At 37.8% G+C, this 26,407-nt stretch overlaps 1 protein-coding gene across 9 annotated transcripts in view; it reads right to left on the minus strand.

The window, feature by feature from the left end:
* Nucleotides 1–26,407, minus strand: part of DNM3 (dynamin 3) — a 569,209-nt gene that overhangs the window by 410,252 nt on the left and 132,550 nt on the right. For all 9 annotated transcript variants that reach the window (XM_029227250.1, XM_029227252.1, XM_029227251.1 and 6 more), the window contains exons 3-4: nt 2,849–2,998; nt 1,426–1,629 (exon numbers count right to left, since the gene is read on the minus strand). In XM_029227250.1, coding sequence (XP_029083083.1) covers nt 1,426–1,629; nt 2,849–2,998 — 354 coding nt within the window. The remainder of the gene's footprint in view (nt 1–1,425; nt 1,630–2,848; nt 2,999–26,407) is intronic.

Consider the following 26,407-nt stretch of genomic DNA (forward strand, 5'->3'; position numbering starts at 1 on the left):
GAACCAGAGGGATTTTGGACTTAAGAAGACCTTCAGGAATGCCATTATGAAAGCACAGGGATTAATGAAAAGTCTACATGCTGAATAGTAAGAATTACCCCACCTTCCCCCACCAACTCAATTCTTCCTTGTAGCTCTGAGACCACTGGACATCAGGCTTATACCAAGTCAGCTCAAGAGAAAATACTTGAATCTAATAGCAGCTAAGGAAGTCTCCCCACAAGATGGCCAGGTCCCAGCCCAATCGCCCTATGGAAAAGCCCATTAGTCAATGAATCCCTTTCAAGCACAGGCAGACCTTCCATCAGCTTTTTAGTGCTCTACTCTTAAATCTACGAGAGCAGCAAAAGATCACCAGTCATTTGAAAAAGGTCTCTAACATCAAAGATAATGACCAAAACAAACAACCAGAAAAAAATGAACTCAGAGATATTCTAGATTACAAAAAGAAAAGCTCTCATTAAAATCTTTACAGAAGATACTGCACTTGAGAAGCCAAGAGCACAATGCTATTTTAAAAAATAACACTCACAAAATAAGAAAATGCTGTTGGAATTTTTAAATGATATCAAAAATGAAAAATTAGAGGAGCTAAAAGTTGAGTAAAGATTGCAAAAAGTAGAACAAAGAGACAAACAGATGATAAATGAGATTTTTTTTTTAGAAAAAGAGGATTAATCCAGGAGTTCTAAGATGTCAATAATAAGAATTCCAGATAAAGAGACCAGAGAAAATGGGGCAATTAATTATTTTAAAAAAAAAAAGAATTCCTAGAATTGGAGAAGATGCATCTGCATCTTGAAAGGACACATCACTGAGTGCCATTCATAATTTCTTTAAACAGACACACACAAAGACCCATCATTGGGGTCCCTGAACATAAATTATTACTCAGCTCAGAGAAAGAAAAAGTCAAACATCAGCATAAATAAGGGACTTTTTTGGATTCTGAAATGCCAGTAACAAACATATATTATGAAAGCAGGGATTTAAGTCAAATATTATAAACTAAATAATATCTTACATGCATTAAAAGAGCCTCCTATTTTTAATGAAAAACAAACAAAAACAGAAAAGATTTTTTATTTGGAGTATATTCAGATAACTCATAAAAACTAAGGGGAGAATCTGAATTCTGTATCAGAAATTTCTTTTATTAGCTGTTAAAATAAGTAGTTCATAAAAATTAGAAAGGTCTATTTTCCTAGATCTCAGTTAATCTTACATTTATTTATAAAGGTTTAGACTATATTCCCCAGTTATTTTTCTTTCAGCATCTTAAATATGAAAGAGCTAACAATATTAATAATGGTGAATTTAATTAATAATAAAACCAACTTATGAGAATTTGTGTTACCTTGAAATATACCCAAACTCTTGACATTTTAAACTAATTCCCGTTCATCTTATGGGCCATACACTCACCTTGAGGATCAACTTCTTTAGCTAGTTTCAGTGCATCTGAGTTTGCAAGATCGGTGTTGGCTGGGGTAACAGCCAAAATCAGACAGTTCTCCCGTGTGATGAACTGCATAATCATATCTCTGATCTGGTACTCAATATCTGGTGGCTGATCTCCCACGGGCACTTTAGTAATTCCAGGCAGGTCAATAAGGGTTAGATTTAACACTGTGGAGAGGAAAAAAAAAAAGGTTTTACATATACCATCAATGCTGAAAGATATCAGCAATGCAGAATCACGTGTCACTTTAGTAGAAATAAAACAAGCTGAGCTTTACGTATTGTGTATCTGAAGAACTTCGACTCATGTGCATAGAATAAAAAGGACAGAATTCAAAATGGCTTTTCAAGTTTTCTCTATTTTTATAATATGATTGTGCTAGGCCAAATGATCATTTTAACATAATTTAAGAAGCACTGATTTGCATACCTAACAGTTTTCTCAGAGAGCTGTCACATTTGTAACTGGGGGCTATAATTCAAACACTGAACAATAAGTGAATATGCTGTCTGCCGGTCTTGTACACTGCCTTCAAATGGTGTAAAAATTCTCTGGGTAAGGTTTGCCCTTCCCTTTAAAAACATCATACATTATTTACAGAGTGTTAGCCCCTTAACCTATAGGAAAGCCGTTAGCCATTCATGGTGCCATGAGGTTAGTGTGCAGGCTATACAGCCAGACCCATGGAGCACCATTTTGGGAGCCCAGGAAACTACCGAGTCAGTGACTCCAGTCCCGACCTGGCTATCGTTCTCTCTGCACGCTATGTTATTGGCACCAAGTCCTCTTGGGAAGTTGTAATTGAGCTTATGTCACTCATGGTCCATTTTAAAAGCAACAGAGCTGGGTAGAAGATAGGAGATTAAAATCTGCCCCACTAAAATCTTAGTCAGAATGGAGGCTATTCTGTATCACACACCAGGAACTGGATATCTGACAAGTTTCTGCCGACAGTCTGGGGGAAAAAAAAAAAATCACAGTTGATTCCTCAGGAAGAGATTAAAGAGGAATATATAGGACTGAAAGAAAATTCATTAAGGATAACTCAACCATAGTACCATGCACCTCTAAGATTTTTGCAAAAACTGAAGATATTAAAAATGGAAGTTTTCATGCATACCTCTTTGGAATTCTAAAAGTTTAAGATAAACATAAAGAAAACATTTTAAAATGACTTAATTCTCTTTTAAAAGTTATCTCCTCCTGTCTCCCCATAAATAATTTTATGAGCTGTTTGGATCATACCATTTACTGAAGTATCTAAGCACAATCCTAGAAACTCGGTATTTTTTGAGAGAAAACACCATCTTCTATAAATACTGTATGTTAATTAATATAGTAAAAATTTTTGAGGACAAGAATTTGGAATTTTGTTATTTTACTTACCATGTGGGGAATAGACTCGTAAATTAATGGGTATGGAGGAAATCCCTTTATTCATTCCGGTTACTCGATCTGTTTCTGCTTCAATCTCATGGCGAACTTCATCAAAATCTGTAATTTTTTTTCCTTTGCAATGTAGAAATTCTGCATATTCTACAAAAGACAAATTAATACAACCTAAAATTCATGTACGCTTGCAATAATAAGGAAATAATGCTTCTTTAATTACAAGTCAAAGTATCCAGTATTGCCTCTTCAGCCATCACAATGAGAGAACACAGTAGTTAACAAAAAGCACAGTTAATACTTTAGAAATATTAAACAGTTCAAATACTAAGGCTGCTAAATTTGCTAATTTTCAGAGAAGCAATTAAGTATTATAAGCAGTCTTTAAACCACCTAGCCTACTAAATAAAGAGAATCCTGGCCCTCCAAATGATGAAACAAATAATAGCAACCAATTGTCAAAGAAATTAGAGCTAGGGTACACAAAAAGCCTACTTACTAATCCTATTAGAATGTCCTTTTTCAATATCACCACTTTATCACGATGGAATGCTAAATTATATAAATATAGCTTCAGAAGGCAAAAAGATTTAGAAATAACGCTTGCTTTACCTTTAAAAAGAAATAATATATGGAATATTTTAGCTTTAAAATACCACACCAATTTCTTTAATTAAAAAGATATTTTCTCAAGAAAAAAAGATAGGATATTACAAAGAAACTATTTACCTGCAACCTAAAAAAAAAAAAAAATCAGTATCTGTAGGCAGAAGGAAAAACTCTAAAGTAACTATATAATAACAGAATATTAGTTATTGTTAAATTTCAGTAACATCTTAAAACTGTTGTGCTATCAATTTCTATATCTGCTTCCAGAGATATCAAGTATATGATAAACAACACAACTCAGAAAAGGAAACCGATACTATTAGACCTAAAAATGTTATGATAATTTTAACAAGGGAACGAGTCTTAACAAATACTTTAATTTCTCTAAAAACTAGCTGAAGAACTGCTCCACCAAACGTAGACTAAGGCTAAGTATCTTGGGCCAGATAGCGGCTGAGACAATTATTGGTAGTCTTTCTATGATTCCCCACCATAAATATTTAACCTTCACCCACTATATGGCAAGGCCAACAGGGAGACAACTACAAGATGTGGCTCATGCATCAATGGTGGAAGTATACACAACAATTAAGCTTCAAAAGGCTTCAGAAGTCTGGCCTGAAGAGACCACTGCATCATTTGGCATTTTCTTTCACACATTTACCCTCATTGGTGCTGTTTTTATTAGATTATAAATTCTTAGACGATACAGCCTTTATTTTATTTACCCACTCACTGGCTAGGCCAGTACCACGTAAGAGTTTAAAGATAAGTAGAGGATAAAACAATAAGAAAAATAAAGAGGAGTAATGGATGTCAGATCCTAAAAAATAAGCAAACAAAACTTAGTAAACATGAGCCATAAATAATTTATAATAAACAGTACTTTTCAATTCAACATGTTCTGTGGAAATTACAAATCTGAGAACTTTTGGCTATCGTAATTATTACGTTCATAGACTTAAAAAGCTTCTGGATCAGGGACTACATTTTCAAGTATGTTACTAATAATTCAAGTAACACAAATGTGTACTTCTCTTGTTGCCACTGGATGGCGCCTACTTGCTTTCTCTGTAGGAAACTAATGCCCTTCCAGAAAGCTGCAAAATCAATGCAATTTTCAAATTAGATTTAAATTCATTCCTGGATTTCTGAAAATGCTTTTATCTTGGAATTTAGAGATTGGAATTATGCAGTACCATCTCAAACCTCTGTGTCTTTTTAGGGATAGGGTTCCACAAAGAGATTTAGGGATGTACTTACTGAGCTCCTACTACTTCTCAGGCACTGTTTTAGAAGTTGGGGATACAGTAAAGTGAAAAAAATAGTCTCTAGCCTCATGAAGCTTAAATTCCAGTGAGATAAAATAGTAAACAGTGTGTGTGTGTGCCAGATTATAAGTGCTATGGAGAAAACTGAATACGGGGGATAATAAATACTGGGGAAGGGAGGTTGCTTTGTTATATGTGTCGGTCAAAGAAGGCTTCTCTGATATGATAAAGTAACATTTGAGCAAAGACTCAAGAAGCCATGCTTTACATAAGAGGATCCCAGTAGACTGCCTGAAGCAGGCTATGCTTGGCATATTGGAGGAAGAGCAAGGAGGCCAACGTGCCTGGAGCACAGAGCATGGGGGAGAGAGGCAGGAGATGAGGTCAGAGCTGTGGTACAGACCTGGATGGTGTAGGGCCTGTGGGCCATACTAAGGGCTTTGATTTTTACTCTAAATGAATGGTAGAGCACTTGAAGCATTTTAGGTAGAGGGGAAACATGAGGTGACCTAGGTTTTAAATAAAGAACTGTACTGTTGTGTTAAGCACAGACAGAGAGGTATAAGAGAAGAAGCTGGCTAACAGAATAATAAAGGTGAGATAATGAGGCTTGGACCTGGGTGAGAGTAGAGAAGTGGTTACATTCTAATGAAGTTTGAAGGAAAAACCAGCAGGATTTGCTGATGGATTAAAGGAGAGGTATGGGAGAAAGAAAGGAGTTAAGAATAACTTCAAGGAGGCTGACCTCAACAATGAGAAGAATTTTGAAGTAGAAAAGACTGACAGAAAGGAAGATGTTGGGGAGATGGGGTTGGGGATCAAGAGATCAGTTTGGCAACCCAATAGAAAATGGGCAGAAGACCTTAATAGACATTTCTCTAAAGAAGGCATACAGATGGCTAAAAAGCACATGAAAACATGCTGAACATCACTAATTATCAGAGAAATGCAAATCAAAACTACAATGAGGTATCACCTTACACCAGTCAGAATGGCCATCATCAAAATATCTACAAACAATAAATGCTGGAGAGGGTGTGGAGAAAAGGGAACCCTCCTACACTGTTGGTGGGAATGTAAATTGGTACAGCCACTATGGAGAACAGTATGGAGGTTCCTTAAGAAACTAAAAACAGAGTTACCATATGATCTAGCAAGCCCACTCCTGGGCATATATCCAGAGAAAACCTTAATTTGAAAAGATACATGCATCCCAATGTTCACTGCAGCACTATTTACAATAGCCAAGACATAGAAGCAACCTAAATGTCCATCGACAGAGGAATGGATAAAGAAGATGTGGTACATATATACAATGGAATATTACTCAGCCATAAAAAAGAATGAAATCATGCCATTTACAGCAACATAGATGGACCTATCGATTATCATACTAAGTGAAGTCAGAGAAAGACAAATATCATGATATCACTCATATGTAGAATCTAACTTTTAAAAAGATACAAATGAACTTATTTACAAAACAGAAACAGATTTACAGATATCGAAAACAAACTGATGGTTACCAAAGGGGAAACGTGTGGGTAAGGGGGAGGGATAAATCAGAAGCTTGGGATGAACATATACACACTACTATATATAAGACAGATAACCAACAAGGTCCTACTGTACTGCACAGGGATCTCTACTCAATATTCTGTGATTACCTATATGAGACAAGAATCTAAAAAAAGAATGAATATATGTATATGTATAACCAAATCACTTTGCTGTACACCTCAAACACAACATTATAAATCAATTATACTCCAATAAAATTACATTTAAAAGTTCAGTTTGGGACCTATTAAGCTTGTGATGCCTACTACACACCACTCACATGGAGAAACAGAACTGCCGCTAATGGTTGAGAATCACGCAGCTGAAAGACACACAATTCGCATTCATCTCATCTGATAAGTGTATATCTATTCTGAAATTTTTACAGAAGATGGCAGTCAAGGGCTTGAGGAAAGGTTAGCCTTTTCTAATTAGCACAAAAATGCCTTGGGGCTGGATCTGTGAGTCTTTCATCTAGGGAAAAATCCAAGCTAGATTTATATGTATTTGGAATTCATTAAAGTTAGTCAAGTAGATGAGATCACTAAGTGAGAGACAGATAAGGAAGAGGTCAGAGCACTGGGCCCCAGGTTTTCCAAAGTTTAGAGGTCAGGAAATGGAGAGTAAGCCCAAGTGGTCAACAAAACCCAGAGAGAAACGTGACCTAAAGCCAGTTAAAGAGAATGTTTCATGAAAGGAGACTTTCCACTCCATCAAATACTGCCAACATGTCAGGTAAGATGAGAACTAAGAACAAATCATAAAATTGGGCAACTTGAGGGTCATTCAGGATGTTGAAAAGGGCTGTTAGAGTGGAGTAGGGTGGGCGACAGTCTGATTGGAATAGACTTTAGAGAGAATGGGAGGAGAGGAAGTGGAGACTGGTTGCAGACATTTCTTTTAAAAAGTTGTGTTGTAAAGGAGAGGAAAGAAGTGAGAGGGCAGCTGGAGAGGGTTATGAAGTCAAGGGAGGGTTTTATAAAGATGGGCAAACTAATAGCATGTTCATAGGCTGATGGTATTAATCCAGTCCTGAGGAAAAGCTGATGGTGCAGAAGTGAGAAGGGACAAGTGCTAAAGTGATGTCTCAAGGAAGAGGGGATAGGAAGCACTAGAAAGGAACATGCCAGTTCATCCATAGGAACAGGAAGGAAACAGAATAATGAGTACTGACGGACGACACAAGTCGGTAGAATTGATGGTGGTGGGAGCATGTGAAATTCATCAGGTCAGAGTGGGGATTTATCATTTTGTCGAGTCATTTTACGCCTGTAGAAAACATATTTGTATTCTCACTGATTAAACCCTACAAAGACTATTATTTTTACCACAAAATACCACACACACACACGCACGCACACACATACACACACACATACACACGCACACATATAGAGTGATCCTAAATGACCTAAGAGTAACCATAACAGGAATATCAACTTGGGTCTCAACTATGTTCATCACTGGGATTCAGACCTGCCCAGCATATCAGAAGGACTAATGGACAGGAACCACAAAATCCCTATTTCTATGGGTCTCAAAGAGCTTCCTGGGAAATAATTCATCCTACAGGATAGAAAATTCAGGGAAAACCTAATCTAAATTGTCAGGAGGGAGCTACCTGTAGTCCATTCTCTACCCAGGTCCAGAGACTCATAGGTCTATGCCCCCTTCATCTCTAACAGTACAGTGATAATTGTCAGACCACATATCCTACTTTCTTATTAGAAAAACATGGCAACCATAAATACATTTCAGAATTTATAGCTACAGGATTATATTGTCAATAAGATGAGTCTTCCTAGCAACAAGATAAGCCACTCCTGTTATGGGATCCCAGCTCTCTAGCAAGCAGACTATAAATAGGTGGACAGCAGAGGTGGCATACATGTTTTTGAACAATTGCCCATAGTTGCTATTGAGGAGGATCATCAATCAGCTTATCATCACACAATCCCTGAATAAATCTTGATCAGCAGTGCAGAATTTAAAGGTCACAGCTTTACTTCCCTGCTGTCCAAAACTACAATTATAAATGAAAATCTTATAAAGGATTACCACAAGAACAATGAACCATTTACTATACTCACGTCTGAAGAATGTTCACATGAGTTTGGGGATGAAGGAAATTTTAACACCTGAGCCAAACCCTACAGAACACGCTGCACCAGCCAATCAATAGTTAGACTTTTTAAGAGCTTATAAGTGTGTATCTTCTAAGACTTTTATACTGTTGTAAATTAATATGTCTAAAGGTCTAACAAACCTCATCTTACAGTCCTGAGATAAATTCTTTCTCATAGAAAGGTACAGTTTCCAGTGGCACAAGCTCTCTTGGCATGTTCTCAGTGTTCCTTTCATTCTAAATGCTTGGTAGTTGAGCACATGGAATGATCTCTTTCTCAAACAATTCCAGGCTTCAGCCCAAGTTCAGCCTGAATGGAGAGTGATTAAATTTCTTAGCCACAAGCTCATATAAAGGTTGAAGGCTATGTGTATATAAGCAATGAAATCCTAATAATGCATCCATGAAATTCTTTTGTGTGTCAGTATAACCTACCTTGCTGAAATTCATAGTATGTTTTCAGTTTCACAAAATAAGACTCTAGTTTAAAAAATCTTTCCTGTTTTCCCAGTATTAAAGCAAAGGTTAAGATACATTTTTATATCAAAGAATGATTTGGGAGAAAAAAGAGGATATTAAAAAAAATCAGAGCTATCATTCTATTTTATTTTTATTTCCCTATAAAGCACTTTAGCACGGTCATTTCTGCTGATCATGAAAAACAAATTACGCTAGGTTAAACAGCTGACAAATTGTTTGGGGGCAGGATGATATGGTTTGTGCCTGGGCAGAATTCCAATCATCTGTGAAAAGCACAGCATGACCATAGAATTTAAATATTTCCAATATGCCCCTTCCATGGGGAAAAACATTCATATGTTTCAATTAATCAAGGTTAAGTAGAAAGGAATTATTATGGAGCACAGGCATATAACCTCCTGTCAATCTTTATTCTAAGAACTAGGGTCCTCAATACTTTAGCTGGAGTTTTATTTCTAAAATGTTTTAATAGCAATGTTTTTAAGCACGGGGCTCCAATGAAAATGGAGTACATTGGACACATAAACAGGGAATGGTTTTCAGTGCAACTAGCTGAATCCACTGGCTGTAAAGACCATCTAGTATGACTACATTTAAAAACATATTTCCTTAAAGGCAAAGGCTGCATTTTATTCATCTGTGTTTCCCTAATGCCTATCATATTTAGAGAAAAGAACACCTGTAGATTTCTTCCTTCTTCTTTAAAGAAGTCCTCTTTGCATACCATTGAGCAATTTGGAAAAATGCTTCCAGAAAGCCTTCAAGTCATTCCAAATTGAAGGCAAGAGCCTGGAACGGTGGTTAACTAAGCAAAAAGGCAAGTTAGATATGAATTATACACACCCAGATATATAGCAGAAGTCAACTGTGTCCTAAGGTAAACAGGGAAAGTTTAGTAATCAAAAAAAAAAAAAAAAAAAAGAAAAAAAGAAAAGAAAATCTAAAGAAACAAACAATTAACCTGAGGGAGTCCAGCAGTGGGTGAAAGGTAGAGGTCCCAGTCAGAGGGTAAAGAACAATAGGGTGGGAATAAGAAGGGCCAAGATTTCATAGCAGACAAAAGGTGGGTGCTAAGCAGGTATCAGAGACCAGCTGCAGAGACTAGGGGTAAGCATCAGGGCTCTGGTACTCTTGAGGCAGAAGAGGAGGCCAAAACATAAACTCCGGACCCAAGTGAGCCAGATGGTCCAAGGCAAAAAAACAAGGTGAGAATTCAGTCATGAAAAGGGAGGTAGAGCCTTTTTCACAGGAAACAAAGCCAAAGCCACCCACATACACCTCAGTAAAGAGAGATTAATAACAGTACTTCCTTGATATTTACTGTTCAACAATGGCCTATACAGGTTGCTTGCCTAAGAGTTGGGCTGGGTCTATATCCTGGGTGAGGCTAACCCTACAGGTGAGGATTGAGTGGCCACAGAACAGTGCTGGCATATGAGACCAGGACTAACATTTGGCAGAAATCCATCCAGCAATAGGAATTTGTATGGAATTCTACCACAAGTGCCAAAAATAACAATCAGAGAATCAGCAGCTGTAATACTTACATAGCTCAATTTAGTTCCATATTTTTTCAGAAGGAGCTCAAAAAGTATAACAAAAATTAACTCTATTTCATAATCCTCGTTTCCACGTAAAACACAATTGAGAAAGGAGACCTTCAAGATGGCGAAGGAGTAAGCCGTGGAGATCACCTTCCTCCCCACAAATACATCAGAAATACATCTACATGTGGAACAACTCCTACAGAACACTTACTGAACGCTGGCAGAAGACCTCAGACCTCCCCAAAGGCAAGAAACTCCCCCACGTACCTGGATAGGGCAAAAGAAAAAAGAAAAAACGGAGACAAAGAATAGGGATGGGACCTACACCAGTGGGAGGGAGCTGTGAAGGAGGAAAGGTTTCCACACACTAGGAAGCCCCTTCGTGGGTGGAGACTGCAGGTGGCGAAGGGGGGAGGCTTCGGAGCCACGGAGGAGAGCGCAGCAACAGGGGTGCAGAGTACAAAGCAGAGAAATTCCTGCACAAAGGATCAGTGCCGACCAGAACTCACCAGCCCAAGAAGCTTGTCTGCTCACCCGCCGGGACGGGCAGGGCTGGGAGCTGAGGCTCGGGCTTCGGAGGTCGGATGCCAGGGAGAGGACTGGGGTTGGTGGCATGAACACAGCCTGAAGGGGCTAGTGCGCCACAGCTAGCCGGGAGGGAGTCCGGGAAAAGGTCTGGAGCTGCCGAGGAGGCAAGAGACTTTTTCTTCCCTCTTTGTTTCCTGGTGCGCGAGGAGAGGGGATTAAGAGCGCCGCTTAAAGGAGCTCCAGAGACGGGCGCGAGCCGCGGCTAAAAGCACGGACCCCAGAGACGGGCATGAGACTCTAAGGCTGCTGGTGCCACCACCAAGAAGCCAGTGTGCGAGCACAGGTCACTATCCACACCTCCCCTCCTGGGGGCCTGTGCAGCCACCACTGCCAGGGTCCCATGATCCAGGGACAACTTCCCCAGGAAAACACACGGCGTGCCACAGGATGTTGCAATGTCACACCAGCCTCTGCCGCCACAGGCTCGCCCCGCACTCCGTACCCTTCCCTCCCCCCGGCCTGAGTGAGCCAGAGACCCCAAATCAGCTGCTACTTTAAACCCATCCTATCTGAGCGAAGAACTGATGTCCTCAGGCGACCTACACGTAGAGGTGGGTCCAAATCCAGCTGAACCCCAAGAGCTGTGCGAGCAAAGACAAAGGGAAATTTCTCCCAGCAGCCTTAGGAGCAGTGGATTAAATCTTCACAATCAACTTGATGTACTCTGCATCTCTGGAATACTTGAATAGACAATGAATCATCCCAAAATTCAGGCGGTGGACTTTGAAAGGAAGTGTAGACTCGGGGTTTGCTTTCTGCATCTAACTTGTTTCTGGTTTTATGTTTATCTTAGTTTAATATTTAGAGTTTATTACCACTGGTAGATTTGTTTATTGATTTGGTTGTTCTCTTCCTTTTATATATATATATATATATATATATATAATTTTCCTTTTTCTCTTTTTGTGAGTGTGTATGTGTATGCTTCTTTGTTTGATTTTGTCTGTATAGCTTTGCTTTTACCATTTGTTCCAGGGTTCTGTCTGTCATTGGTGGATTTGTTTTTTGGTTTCATTGCTCTCTTCTCTTTCTTTTTTATTACTTTATAATTTTTTTAGTTTTTAATAATTTTTTAAATTTTAATAACTTTATTTCTCTTTATTTTTTTTCTTTCTTTCACTTTTTCTTCCTTTTCTTCTGAACTGTGTGGCTCACAGGGTCTTGGTACTCCTGCCAGGTGCCAGGCCTGTGCCTCTGAGGTGGGAGATCCGAGTTCAGGATCTCCTGAAGGAGTCTCGTCCACCAGAGACTTCCTGGCTCCACGTAATATCAAACAGCAAAAGCTCTCCCAGAGATCTCCATCTCAACACTAAGACTCAGCTCCACTCAACGACAAGCAAGCCACAGTGCTGGATACCCTATGCCAAACAACTAGCAAGACAAGAACACAGCCCCACTCATTAGCAGAAAGGATACCTAAAATCATAATTAGGTCACAGACACCCCAAAACACACCACCTGACGTGGTCCTGCCCATAAGGAAGACAAGATCCAGCCTCACCCACCAGAACACAGGCACCAGTCCCCTGCACCAGGAAGCCTACACGACCAACTGAACCAACCTTACCCACTGCGGGCAGACACCAAAAACAACAGGAACTACAAACCTGCAGCCTGTGAAAAGGAGACCCCAAACACAGTAAGTTAAGCAAAATGAGAAGACAGAAACACACAGCAGGTGAAGGAGCAATGTAAAGACCCACGAGACCAAACAAATGAAGAAGAAACAGGCAGTCTACCTGAAAAAGAATTCAGAGTAATGATAGTAAAGATGATCCAAAATCTTGGGAATAGAATGGAGAAAATACAAGAAACATTTAACAAAGACCTAGAAGAACTAAAGAGCAAACAATGATGAACAACACAATAAATGAAATTAAACATTCTCTAGAAGGAATCAATAGCAGAATAACTGAGGCAGAAGAATGGATAAGTGACCTGGAAGATAAAATAGTGGAAGTAACTACCACAGAGCAGAATAAAGAAAAAAGAATGAAAAGAATTGAGAACAGTCTCAGAGACCTCTGGGACAATATTAAATGCACCAACATTCGAATTATAGGGGTCCCAGAAGAAGAGAAAAAGAAAGGGACTGAGAAGATATTTGAAGAGATTATAGTTGAAAACTTCCCTATTATGGAAAAGGAAATAATCAAGTCCAGGAAGCACAGAGAGTCCCATACAGGATAAATCCAAGGAGAAACACAGCAAGACACATATTAATCAAATTATGAAAAATTAAATACAAAGAAAAAGTATTAAAAGCCACAAGGGAGAAACAACAAATAATATACAAGGGAATCCACATAAGGTTAACAGCTGATCTTTCAGCAGAAACTCTGCAAGCCAGGAGGGAGTGGCAGGACATATTTAAAGTGATGAAAGGGAAAAATCTATACCCAAGATTACTCTAGCCAGCAAGGATCTCATTCAGATTAGACAGAGAAACTAAAACCTTTACAGACAAGCAAAAGCTAAGAGAATTCAGCACACCAAACCAGCTTTACAACAAATGCTAAAGGAACTTCTCTAGGCAGGAAACATAAGAGAAGGAAAAGACCTACAATAACAAACGCAAAACAATAAGAAAAGGGTAGTAGGAACATACATATTGATAACTACCTTAAATATAAATGGATTAAATGCTCCAGTGAAAAAACATAGACTGGCTGAATGGATACAAAAACAAGACCTGTATATATGCTGTCTACAAAAGACCCATTTCAGAACTAGGGACACATACAGACTGAAAGTAAGGGGATAGAAAAAGATATTCCATGCAAATGGAAATCAAAAGAAAGCTGGGGTAGCAATTCTCATATCAGACAAAATAGACTTTAAAACAAAGATTATTACAAGAGACAAAGAAGGAGACTACATAATGATCAAGGGATCAATCCAGGAAGAAGGTATAACAATTGTAAACATTTATGCACCCAACATAGGAGCACCTCAATACATAAGGCAAATGCTAACAGCCATAAAAGGGGAAATCGACAGTAACACAATCATAGTAGGGGACTTTAACACCCCGCTTTCACCAATGGACAGATCATCCAAAATGAAAAATAAGCAAGGAAACACAAGCTTTAAATGATACATTAAACAAGATGGACTTAATTGATATTGATAGGACATTCCATCCAAAATCAACAAAATACACTCTTCTCAAGTGTTTATGGAACATTCTTCAAGACAGATCATATCTTGGGTCACAAATCAAGCCTTGGTAAATTTAAGAAAATTGAAATCATATCAAGTATCTTTTTTGACCACAACGCTATGAGACTAGATATCAATTACAGGAAAAAATCTGTAAAAAATACAAACAAATGGAGGCTAAACAATACACTACTGGGACTTCCCTGGTGGCACAGCGATTAAGAATCTGCCTGCAAATGCAGGGGACACAGGTTCGATCCCTGGTCCTGGAAGATCTCACATTCAGCAAAGCAACTAAGCCCGTGTGCCAAAACTACTGAGCTTGCTCTCTAGAGCCCATGATCCACAACTACTGAAGCCCTTGAGCTGGAGCCCATGCTCTGCAACAAGAGAAACCACCGCGATGAGAAACCCACACAGCACAATGAAGTGTGGCCCCTGCTCGCCACAACAAGAAAAAGTCGGGCACAGCAACGAAGACCCAATGCAGCCATAAATTAATTGATTAATTAATTTTTTTTTTAAGTTTTCTGAAGAACCTAGGGGCAGGACAGGAATAAAGATGCAGACGTAGAGAATCGACTTGAGGTCATGGGGAGAGCGAAGGGTAAGCTGGGACGAAGTGAGAGAGTGGCCTGGCCTACTCTCACTACCAAATGTAAAATAGATAGCTAGCGGGAAGCAGCTGCATAGCACAGGGAGATCAGCTCAGTGCTTTGTGACCACCTAGAGGGGTGGGAGGGAGACACAAGAGGGAGGGGATATGGGGATAAATGTTTACGCATAGCTGATTCACTTTGTTATACAGCAGAAACTAACACAACATTGTAAAGCAATTATATTCCAATAAGGATGTTTAAAAAAAAAAGACCATTCCACCCAAACAAAACAAAACAAAACACAATTGAGAGATAAACCATACTCCAAATACTGAAACCAAATAGGAAGCAGGTCAAGCACTTGGCCAAAAATTGCTAAGTGGATAATTAAGTCTCAGCAGCATCTGACATGATTTTCCTCCTCTTCCTTGAAACATTCTCTTCTACTGACTCCCATTATTCCAACTTTCCTGACTTTTTCTTCTTCCTCTCTTACGGCTCCTTCACCATATCCTTTGCTCATTGTTCCTTCTCTTCACCACTTCTAAATACTGGAGTGCAGCTAGACTTCCTCCTAGACCTTCTTATTTTCTTTGTCATCTCTCTCTCCCTAGGTGGATATCCTATCCTCTCTTATATAATCTATTGGCCTTTAAAAAAGTATATATATATATATATATATATATACACACACACACACGATATATATATCAAATATATACATATATCACATATATATCTCCCCAAATTCATGTCTCAAGCATTCTAATTCTAATGTTTAATTGACATTTCCACTTGGATGTCTAATAGATCTCAATATTAACATGTCCCAAACCAAACTTTTAATCCCCCATTGCCTTCCCTTCTCATCATCCACACTTCCTCCTCCTCCTGTCTTCCACATCTCAATTATTGATACTACCATTGAATCAGGTCCTCAAATCAAACAACAGCTATTTCTGCATCCTTCTTTTCCTCCACTCTCTCCCAGTCATCTTCTCACTGCCTCCACTGTGGCCATCCTCCTTCTAAGCTGACGCCACCTGTTACCTGGACTACCGTAAAAGCATCCCAACTGATCTTCCTGGTTCCACTCCACTGAATCCATTCTCCACATGGCAGCTAGAGAGGTCTTTCTAAAACATATGTCAGATCATGTCTCTTCCTTTTTAAAAAATTTTTACTGGTTTTCCAGATCAGCCAGAAATATCCAAATTACTCTCCCCAGCCTACAAAGTCCTAGACAGTCTGAACCCTGTGTACCTCTATCTGTAACACTATTTCTACCCTCTGTGCTCAAAACACTTTAGCTGTAACATCCTCCCCACCGCAGGGTCCCTCTACAAGGTGCTCCTCTTCTGGAATGTCCTTCATCCAGATCTCTGCATGTGTGGCTCCATCCTGTCATTTACTTCTCATCCAAAATAACATCTCTAATTTAGAAAGCCTTCCCTGATCAGGCAAAGAAAAGTCACACTCTATCACATCATCTAATTTACTTTCTTCTGTGCACATAATCATTATGTGAAGATTTTGTTTTTTATTGCCTGTCTTCACCTACTGGAATACAAGCTCTATGAGAACAGGAACATTATCTGCTGTACTCCCAGTACCTAAAACGATGAATTTCATCTATTGGGCATTCAATATATATTTTTTGAATTAAAGAGCAAATAAACGAATGAGTAAATGAGTGAATGAATCAACAAATAAACACTGGCGGACACTTGAGGTTTGTGGGTATTGAGAAGAAAATGATCATAAATATATGGCTTTTGACATGTTGAGTTTGATATCTTTGAAATATCCAAGTAGAGCTTCAAGCAGTCAGCTGGAAATACACGTCTGGAGTTTAGCCCAGGAGCTATAAATGTGAGATTCATAGGTGCATGAGTTGTAACTGAAGTCATGGCGTAGAAGCGATTCCCTAAGGGAGAATACGAAATGACACAGAAAGAAGCCTTGGGTAGGTGCAAACTTTAAAGGCCAGGTAGAAGATAATGCATCAGCAAAAAAGACAGAGAGTTGGCCAAAGAGATAGAACAAAAACTAGGAGTATTTGGCATCATAGAAGCTAAAAGAATAGTGTATGTTTTAAGGAGAGAATAATTAATAATGTTAAAAGCTGTTGAAAGGGCAAGGTAAATACTAGCAAGTGACTATTGGCATTTATAGAAATTGAGTATGTATTATATAGTTTCCTGTATGCTTAAACAATGTTCTATACATAATTTAAATATTTCTTGTTATTTCAAAAGTTTTTGCTATTGATTACTTTGCTAACTTAAAAACTGTTTTATCTTTTGTATGCTTTTCTTTTCATTGTGTCTCTTCTTCTGTTTTTAAGGCATATTCCCATTCTAACTGGCAGCGTTATATTTTATTCTAGACTGAGAAGTCCAATAACCTAGTATGTATGGTCTGACTCTAAATTTAAAGACTGGAATTGCCCAGAGTAAGGCCACGACCCTGCAAAAATGAACTTTAGGTCATAGTCTTTGTAATATTAATTTTGGCTGCCCAAGACTCTTTTTACTTCCTCCTGATAATCAGCTAAGTTTAGAAACTGAAAAGAGGTTTCCAAATAAGTGAGTTATTACAGTATTATTAAAGAGTAATGAATGTACAATTTCAGAAACAGCAAACATTTCAATGTTATTTCTTGTTTTAAAAAGACAAAAATAAGGTGATCTGCCAAGTAAAAATCTGTGATTAAAGTGAAATCACTAGACTTTGTCATGAAAGTTCAAGTAATCAGACTGCTATACAAAAAATATAACAGAAAGTCTAAAATTTGCAAAATGAAAATATTTTCCCATAGAATCTTATACACAAGAAATGAAGTTTATAAATGAAATTTAAGTAGTAATCATATCAGAATTACAAGTGTATAAATATGTAACTAAAAAAATTCTCAAAATATCAAATTACAATATTCATTGCTGGATATATTTGCAGCTGGACAACGAAAAATTTTTCTATGAGTGTGAGCTTCTACACACAACTTGTCAGCAACACTATTCCATCTAAATATTTTAACAATATCTTAGTGTATTTGGTAAGCTCCTCAAATGTCTTCATGAAGGTCATTATCAGTTAGAAACAGAGCCAACTTAACTTTTTATGTGGTGAAAGGTATAAATAGAAGTTCATTTTTTACACATGAATATTTAACTTTTCCAAAACTGTTTGTTGAAAATACTACCCTTTCTCCATTGAATAGTCTTTCCACTTTTATCAAAAATCAGTTGTCTATATATCTGTAGGTCTATTTTTGAACTCTGTTCTGTTCCAATGGTCTATTTGACTATATTTATATCAATGCCACACTATCTTGATTATCGTAGCTTTGTAACAAGTCTTAAAATCAGGTAGTGTTCATTCTCCAACTTTGTTGTTATGTTTTAAAGTTGTTTTAGCTATTCTGGGTCCTTTGCATTTCCTAGGAATTTTAGAATCAGCTTGTCAATTTCTACAAGACAATTTAATTTTTTTAATCTTTATCTACAGCATTCTTTACAGTATTACTAAAGAATAGTTTTCTGGGCTTCCCTGGTGGCGCAGTGGTTGAGAGTCCGCCTGCCGATGCAGGGAACATGGGTTCGTGCCCCGGTCCGGGAAGATCCCACATGCCGCGGAGCGGCTGGGCCCATGAGCCATGGTCGCTGAGCCTGCGCGTCCGGAGCCTGTGCTCCGCAACGGGAGAGGTCACAATAGTGAGAGGCCCATGTACCGAAAAAAAAAAAAAAAAAAAAAAAAAAAAAAAATGGCTCAAGCTTGCACATACACACACATATACACACACACAGCATGTTTAGCTAAAAGCATAAGAATTTTCCCATGAATGCCTACTCTGCTAAATTTTAACAAAAGTACATATTCTTAAAAATGAGAGGTACATCTCCTCTAAATTCTGTCTCATTAGAGCAAATCACTTCAGTGCTGTAGAGAGTCATACAAAAATATTTATTATCAACTGTGGCCCAATCACTAAGCAGTCAGAGTCAGTATGGGATAGCTTGGTAATGAAAATACATATTTTTGCAACGAAGTCTGCATAAACGAAAAATTATGAATGTATGAGAATTCTTGGGCATAATATTCAAAACTGATTGCATAAAACTAAAATGCAAAGTAACTCTTCTGACAAAAGGCCTTTGCTTCGTAAATTACAAAAATTATTCTATGACTCAGACAATAGAGCCAATCTAACCACTTCCTGAAAACTTAAAAAGGGGAGAAAGGAAAGAAGGAGGGAGGAAGTGAGAAAACTAAAAATTGCCCCTAGTATGAAGAAAACTCAATTAATAGAACTGATCAATTAGTGTTTGAATTATCTAAATGGAGATAAATAAATTTAAAATATTTTTAAGGCCACCCTTAAATAATTTTTTATTTAATCCCAAGGGATTCTCATAAGAACACCCAACACTTAGCAAAACCCAATGCATTATGTGTTTCAGTTTAAATGATGCTAAAAGCAATGTACCTATAAAGAAAAACAAAATAAAGTTCTCATCTGAAACTCAGTACTATGGTTTTTGCCAATTCAATTTGCTTGTATATTAATGCTTAGCTGCAGTAGTCATCAATTATCTCAGTAGGAACTTAATAAATAGAAAATTCTCTCACAAGGACACTCACCTCCTTGAAAAGGGGCTCAAACATGGAAGCAAACAATTACTTTTGCAAAATAGATAAAATTCTAAGAGTTGAAAAAAGGATAATCAGTAAAAAACATATAAGAAAAAAATCACCTTGCTTGGAAACTAAGTGCACTCATTTTAGAGGGTCCTCAGATATGAATATATCACATGGATCACAATGAAGAGTGTAATCTCAATAACAATGTATTAACTACTGGATCATCCAAATGTGTCATCATACTAAAGACTGATTTGAAAATATTGCCTATTACTTGATAACCCCCTTAGTTAGCCCATCTATCACATTAGATGAGCCCATGCAAAATATCTGCATCCTTCCTCTTTCAACCACAAAATCTACACATAAATCATCCCTAAGGTAGGTTTCCCCTTGTTAACATTCTTGCAAAGTCAGCCATGCTGTGCAATATTCTGTAGTTGAGAACGTGAGTGTTTAAAACTTTGGAATCAGACCTGAGTTTGAAGGTTCTCCATTTCTTTATCTGGTGCCTTGGAAAGTCATTTACATTGCCCGATCCCTAGTTTCCTCCTCTGTAAATGGTATCTCATTCATAGGTTGCTGTGAGGACAAAAGCATGGCCATGTCTGCTTCTTTCATAAAAGTTCTCCCAGTGACTACTCTCCCAGTAACTAAGTTATATGGTCTCAACAAATGTATATTATTCAATACATACATCAAAGAATACATCATACACATTTACATACACATATCAAAGAATAAATGAATGAAGGCATTTAACACATAGTAAGTCCTTAATTTTAAAAATAACCAAAGATCATCAAGAAATCTACAAACAATAAATGCTGGAAAGGGTGTGGAAAAAAGGAAACCCTCCTGCACTGTTGGTGGGAATGTAAATTGGTGCAGCCACGATGGAGAACAGTATGGAGGTTCTTAAAAAACTAAAAATAGAGCTACCATATGATCCAGCAATACCACTACTGGGCATACACCTGGAGAAAACCATAATTCGAAAGGATACATGCACCCCAGTGTTCACTGCAGCACTATTTACAATAGCCAGGACATGGAAGCAACCTAAATGTCCATCGACAGAAGAATGGATAAAGAATATGTGGTACATATATGCAATAGAATATTATTCAGCCATAAAAAGAATGAAATGATGCCATTTGCAGCAACATGGCTGAATCTAGAGATTGTCATAAAGAATGAAGCAAGTCAGAGAAGGACAAATATCGTATGATATTGCTTACATGTAGAATCTAAAAAAAGGCTACAAATGAACTTATTTACAAAATGGAAATAGAGTTACAGATGAGAAAACAATCTTATGGTTACTAGGGGAGAGGGGTGAGGGATAAATTGGGAGATTGGGACTGACATATACACAGTACTATATATAAAATAGATAACTAATAAGGACCTACTTTATAGAACAGGGAACTATATGGGAAAAGAGTCTTAAAAAGAGTGGATATATGTATATGTATAACTGATTCACTTTGCTATACAGCAAAAAGTAACACAACATTGTAAATCAACTATACTCCAATAAAATTTTTTTTAAAAAGTAACCAAAGAAATTTTAAGTAAATATGTAACAGCTAATCTAAATAGCAGAGGTCTTGGTTTCAGAGAGGATAAATAGGTTGCCTGAGGTCACACAGCTAGGAGGTGGCAGTCCAGAATTTAAATCCAGACAATCTGACTCCTGAGGACAATCTGTTAACCATCCCAGACTAACTGCTTCTCACTACTTCAAGCTTTCCCCTCCTAGGAGCATCCAATTCTCAGCCTTTCACAGCTTCTTTGTCCTCAGTAGACCGTTTTTTCCACCTGCCACCCACCTATGTGTGCATTTCTCAAAGTCCAGGAATCACACGTGCTACTCTCTCTACCATGGTTCGTGTTTCTGGAAGCTCTGGAACCTTTCCCCATAAAAATGTACAAACTGACATATACACAGAATTTTCAGTATAATTTCAGGGTATTCATAGATAACTCTGCAGTACCCTCTTCCTCACAGGAATATGTGTTTAAAGCACCTAATATACTGACTCCTTCATAGCAAACACTCAATAGATGATTTGTATCATGATTATATGTGCCTATCAAAATATTAGCTAACAAGGTCCTGCTCAAAGATCATTTCCACCAAAAACTTCCTTTGATCACTTCACTGACTGTAAGGAATGTTTTTCTCCTCTGTGAATGTAATTTTACAGGTAGAAAGAAATTAAAGATTCTCTATCCAGAGTAACATGTTTAAAAATATTCATATAACATGTATTACACATTCCACAACACAGGAACTATTTATTTATATGTCTTATCTCCAATACTATAATGAAAGTGCTAAGAGAATAGGGACTGTTTCACTTACTTCTTCAACTTAACATTCCTTAAAGATACAGGAATGATTAAAAAAATAAATGAGTGAATGAATGAATAATTCCAAGTTAAACCTGAATTACTGTTCAGTATTTTTCAAAAACACATGAGGCCTAGAATGTCTCTTTCAGTATTTTAGAACTTCCAGTATTTTTTTTTTCTCATTCAGTATGAATCGACATTATGGAGCAAAATCTTTTTCTCAGCAGATCTCTTTAGAATCTTTTTACGAGCCATCTCCTCCCCTTCTGGTCTAATCAGTTATAGAGACAAGCTCTGGATAAGACTCTTGAGAGTATGTTTTTGCTCTCTGGACTTCATTTTAGTGAGAAATTTAACACCACAAAAGTATTATATTTTCAGTCTCCCAAAAACCTCTGCTTTTGTGATAAGGTTTTTTATTCCCTTAGTGAGCAAGCCTTCAATTACACACTGTGCTTCTTAGGTGACAGAATTGAGACTGCTTTCCATTCTATAATATAATATATCCTTTCAACTGGGAGTTGAGTTACTGGTGAAAATCTACTTATTAAGCAACTAATACTATAGGCGACACAGAGTGATAAGCTATAATTCATAATCTTGAAGAACTTACCCAAGTTGGAGAAAGAAGACAAACTTGTGAAAATTAAGCACAAGATTTAAATAAGATTCCAGAATAGAAAACACCATCATGAGTAATTGACAAATAAATGGTGCACCTTGGTGTCATGTGGATTTAGAAAGGGTGGGGGTCTTTTTAGGCTGGGGTGGATTTATGGAAAGACTTGAGTATGAACTAAATTTAGGAGGATAGAATTGAGGGAAAGCCAAGAGACCATTTAAAACTACAAACAAATGACAAAAAAAGCACCAAGGTGGAAAAGCAAAGGGAGTTGAGGATGAGCCAGCCAGGAAAATAATAAGAAAATATCCAATTTAAAAAATATATTTGAGGGACTTCCCTGGTGGTCCAGTGGTTAAGAATCCTCCTTCCAATGCAGGGGATGCCGGTTCGATCCCTGGTTGGGGAACTAAGATCCCACATGCCGTAGTGCGGCACTAAGTCCGAGTGCCGCACTACTGAGCCTGAGCGCTCTAGGGCCCACACACCACAACTAGAGAGAAGCCGGCTCACCACACGAAACATCACGCATGCCACAACGAAGATCGCACATGCCACAACTAAGACCCAATGCAGCCAAATAAATAAATAAATTTCAAAAATAAAATTAAAAAATATATCTGAGGGACTTCCCTGGTTGTCCAGTGGTTAAGACTCCATGCTTACACTGAAGGGGGCCCAGGTTCTATCCCTGGTCGGGGAACTAAGATCCTGCATGCCGCACGCACGGCAAACAAAAATATACACACACACACACACACACACACATATATAAAATTTGAGAAATGAATGAATGAAAGCATAAAGCATTTATGGAGGAGTGCAGGAGACAGAATGCACCCCTCTTTGTGGGTAAATGCTAAATGAGATGATGCACATAAAGCATTCAGCACAGTGTCCATTCCATACTACGAATGTAAAAAATGTAGGTTATTATTATGGTTATTATTTTTCCAAATGAGCAACATAGTAGCTGAAATTTGACATGCTCTTCATTTGATTTTTATGACCTGTTGAGGAAAGAAGTTTCCTCAGAAAACAAACTGAATTCTGATAACAGCTACTGGATTCTTTCTTGTTAACATCCTCAAAGAAGATATTAAAGAACTAATTGAAGGCCACTGATAAGCACTGAGCGGTGAAAAGTTAGAGACGATAGTTGTGGCTATATATATATATACTGCACTTTGTAGTCCTAATGGTGATTTTTGACCATAACACATCATGGTCTTAAAAGCTGATTTAGAATGCTGTGCCTGTATGAGATGGAAGCGCATTGCATATAAAAATTCATACTCACCCTCAAAGATAAGTTGGAGGGTAATTATATATCTTACCAAAAATCTTTTCATTTATCACATTTAAAATAGAATTTGAATCCAAAAACTTATTTTATACCCATATTTTAAGACATATCTATTGCATAAGTCAGGACATAAATTAACACACATTAACTCCTGTTAATACCCACAATAATCCTGGGAAACAGGTATTATTATCCCAGTTAAACTGTAACTTCTCTGTGCCTCAGTTTCCTCCCAAGTAAAATGATAATACTAATACTACTAATAATACTATCTCATAAAAGCTAACAGGTCAAGGTTTACCAAAAGAGTTACCCTTAAATTTTTTTTTTTTTTTTTTTTTTTTTGCGGTACGTGGGCCTCTCACTGTTGTGGCCTCTCCCGTTGTGGAGCACAGGCTCCGGACGCGCAGGCTTATCGGCCATGGCTCACGGGCCCAGCCGCTCAGCGGCATGTGGGATCTTCCCGGACCGGGACACGAACCCGTGTTCCCTGCATCGGCAGGCGGACTCTCAACCACTGCGCCACCAGGGAAGCCCTAAAATTTTTAATATATATGATCTCACCTTTATTATTCTTTAATAGTTCTGAGTTTGTTACTGGATTCCTTTAAAAAATTATTTCAAGATATAATGGGTTGTTTGGGCTTCAAAGTAATCCATATATAAAGTGAAAATAGAAATAAGAAATAAGGGGCTTTGTGCCTCAATTTCTACTATGTGAAATGGGAATAATAATATCAGCTACCCCACAGGACTGTTGTGAACGTAAGTCAATATATGCAAAGCACTCACATAAGTGCCTGGTAAGCATGTACATGCTTACATAAGTGCCATGGTAAGCATGTACATGCTAAGTGCCATATAAATGTAGCTTGTAAAATAATGGTAATAATAATAATTATTATTTCTGTATAACTAGAAATACTACTTTTCTCCATCAAAGCTAAATGATCCAAATGCAGGCAGAATCTGAGACATGTCCCTAATAGCACCAGTTGCAACCACCAAAGTTCACACTTGGACAATACGACATAATTTTGCACTTGGTACTTCAAATTTACATTGACATAGTAATCATTTATGTGTTCCAATAGAAAAATTAAAACAATATTTAAATCAACTCCCATTTTTCCTCAGTATAGTTTAGTAAACAAATGTAACATAAGAATGGACTTCCACTCCAACTATAAGAGTCCCTTGAGACTAACATTTTTAGTATCAGAAGAAAAAAAACGTAGTTCTGCGTTTCATGATCACAGAATCATGTTCATCAGAAGCCTCCATAGCAGAGAAAGTCTTCTGAACTAACAACAGTGCATTTTGCACGTGTCTAGCACAAGTATAGTGTTCAAAGCACCTCCAGGTGCATTAAGTCATTCAATCTTCAAAACCATTTTATGGAAAGTGATCATCAAAAAGCTTAAATGACTTCCTTATAGAGTCACAAAACCAAAAAAATGGTGGATATACGAGACCTCAAGTTATTTCATCCCTGGTCTCTAGTTCATTTCACCATACCAAGCTGCTGCAACCTCATGGAAGAGTATTTTAGTTACAGTGGAAACCTTCAGGTATGAGATCAACACCATAGAAGAAATGTCACAGGATATGACTCAGGTATGATTTTTTATACCTCTTGGGTCCCCTTAATGTCTCCAAAAATATAACAATAAAAGGATGAGAATAAGTGTGCATTTGCGAAGAGATTTCTTTGAAGAAATTAATGGCCAAGCCCCCCAGGTCCCGCATTTTTGCCATGAGGGACAGGGTGGGAAGATGCCCTCTTCCATATCTCACACTTAGTGAAGAACATTTTTAGAACCTAGTGCCTGGCCAAGCCAGGGAAAGCTTAAGCCTGTGGTTAGTAGACTATCCAGACTGCACAGCCACAGTGACAGGGCAAAGGACAGGATGCTTGAACGCTTCCCATGGATCAGATGTGGCCACATGGGGAAAGCAGCAGCCCAAGAGACATTTTAGTGTTGTTGACGAGGGCCACTTGGGAGGGCAAGGACTCCAACAGGGAGTGTCTGTGTGGACCAGATGGTCAGAAAAACAAGAGACTTCTTCCTCCAAAGGGCACCACAATGGAGGTTCCCAAGGAAGAGAAATCATTGAAGCGACCAAGTGAGACGAGGCCTTTTTGCACTCTTGTGTCCTGCTTATTCAACTCTTACTGGTTACACTTAAAATAACATATACCCCAAAATACAAAGTACAGTTTTTAATTTGTGATAAAATACCATGAATCAAGGGATTCTTAATAAAATAAACAGCTTTGAAAAAAAACTCTTTTGTACTTTTAAGGCTTGGTTTATGTGTGATGAAATACACATAACATAAAATTTATCATTTTAACCACTTTTTAAAAATAAACCTTATTTTTTAGAGCAGTTTTATGTTCAGAGAAAAATTAAATGGAAAATACAAGGTGTTTCCCTATACCTCCCATCCCCACAAGCTCACAACTTCCTTCAATATCGACACCCCCCACCAGGATGGTAATTTATGACAATCAATGAACCTACATTAGCACATCATAATCACCCATAGTCCATGGGTGATTAGGATTCACTCTTGGTGTGTGCATTCTATGGATTTGGACAAATGTACAATGACATGTATCCATCATTATAGTAACACACAGAACAGTTTCACCACTCTAAAATCCCTCTGTGCTCT

The sequence above is a fragment of the Monodon monoceros genome, unplaced genomic scaffold, assembly GCF_005190385.1.
Source record: "Monodon monoceros isolate NGI ecotype Baffin Bay Population unplaced genomic scaffold, NGI_Narwhal_1 Super_Scaffold_18, whole genome shotgun sequence".
Lineage (NCBI taxonomy): Eukaryota > Metazoa > Chordata > Mammalia > Artiodactyla > Monodontidae > Monodon > Monodon monoceros.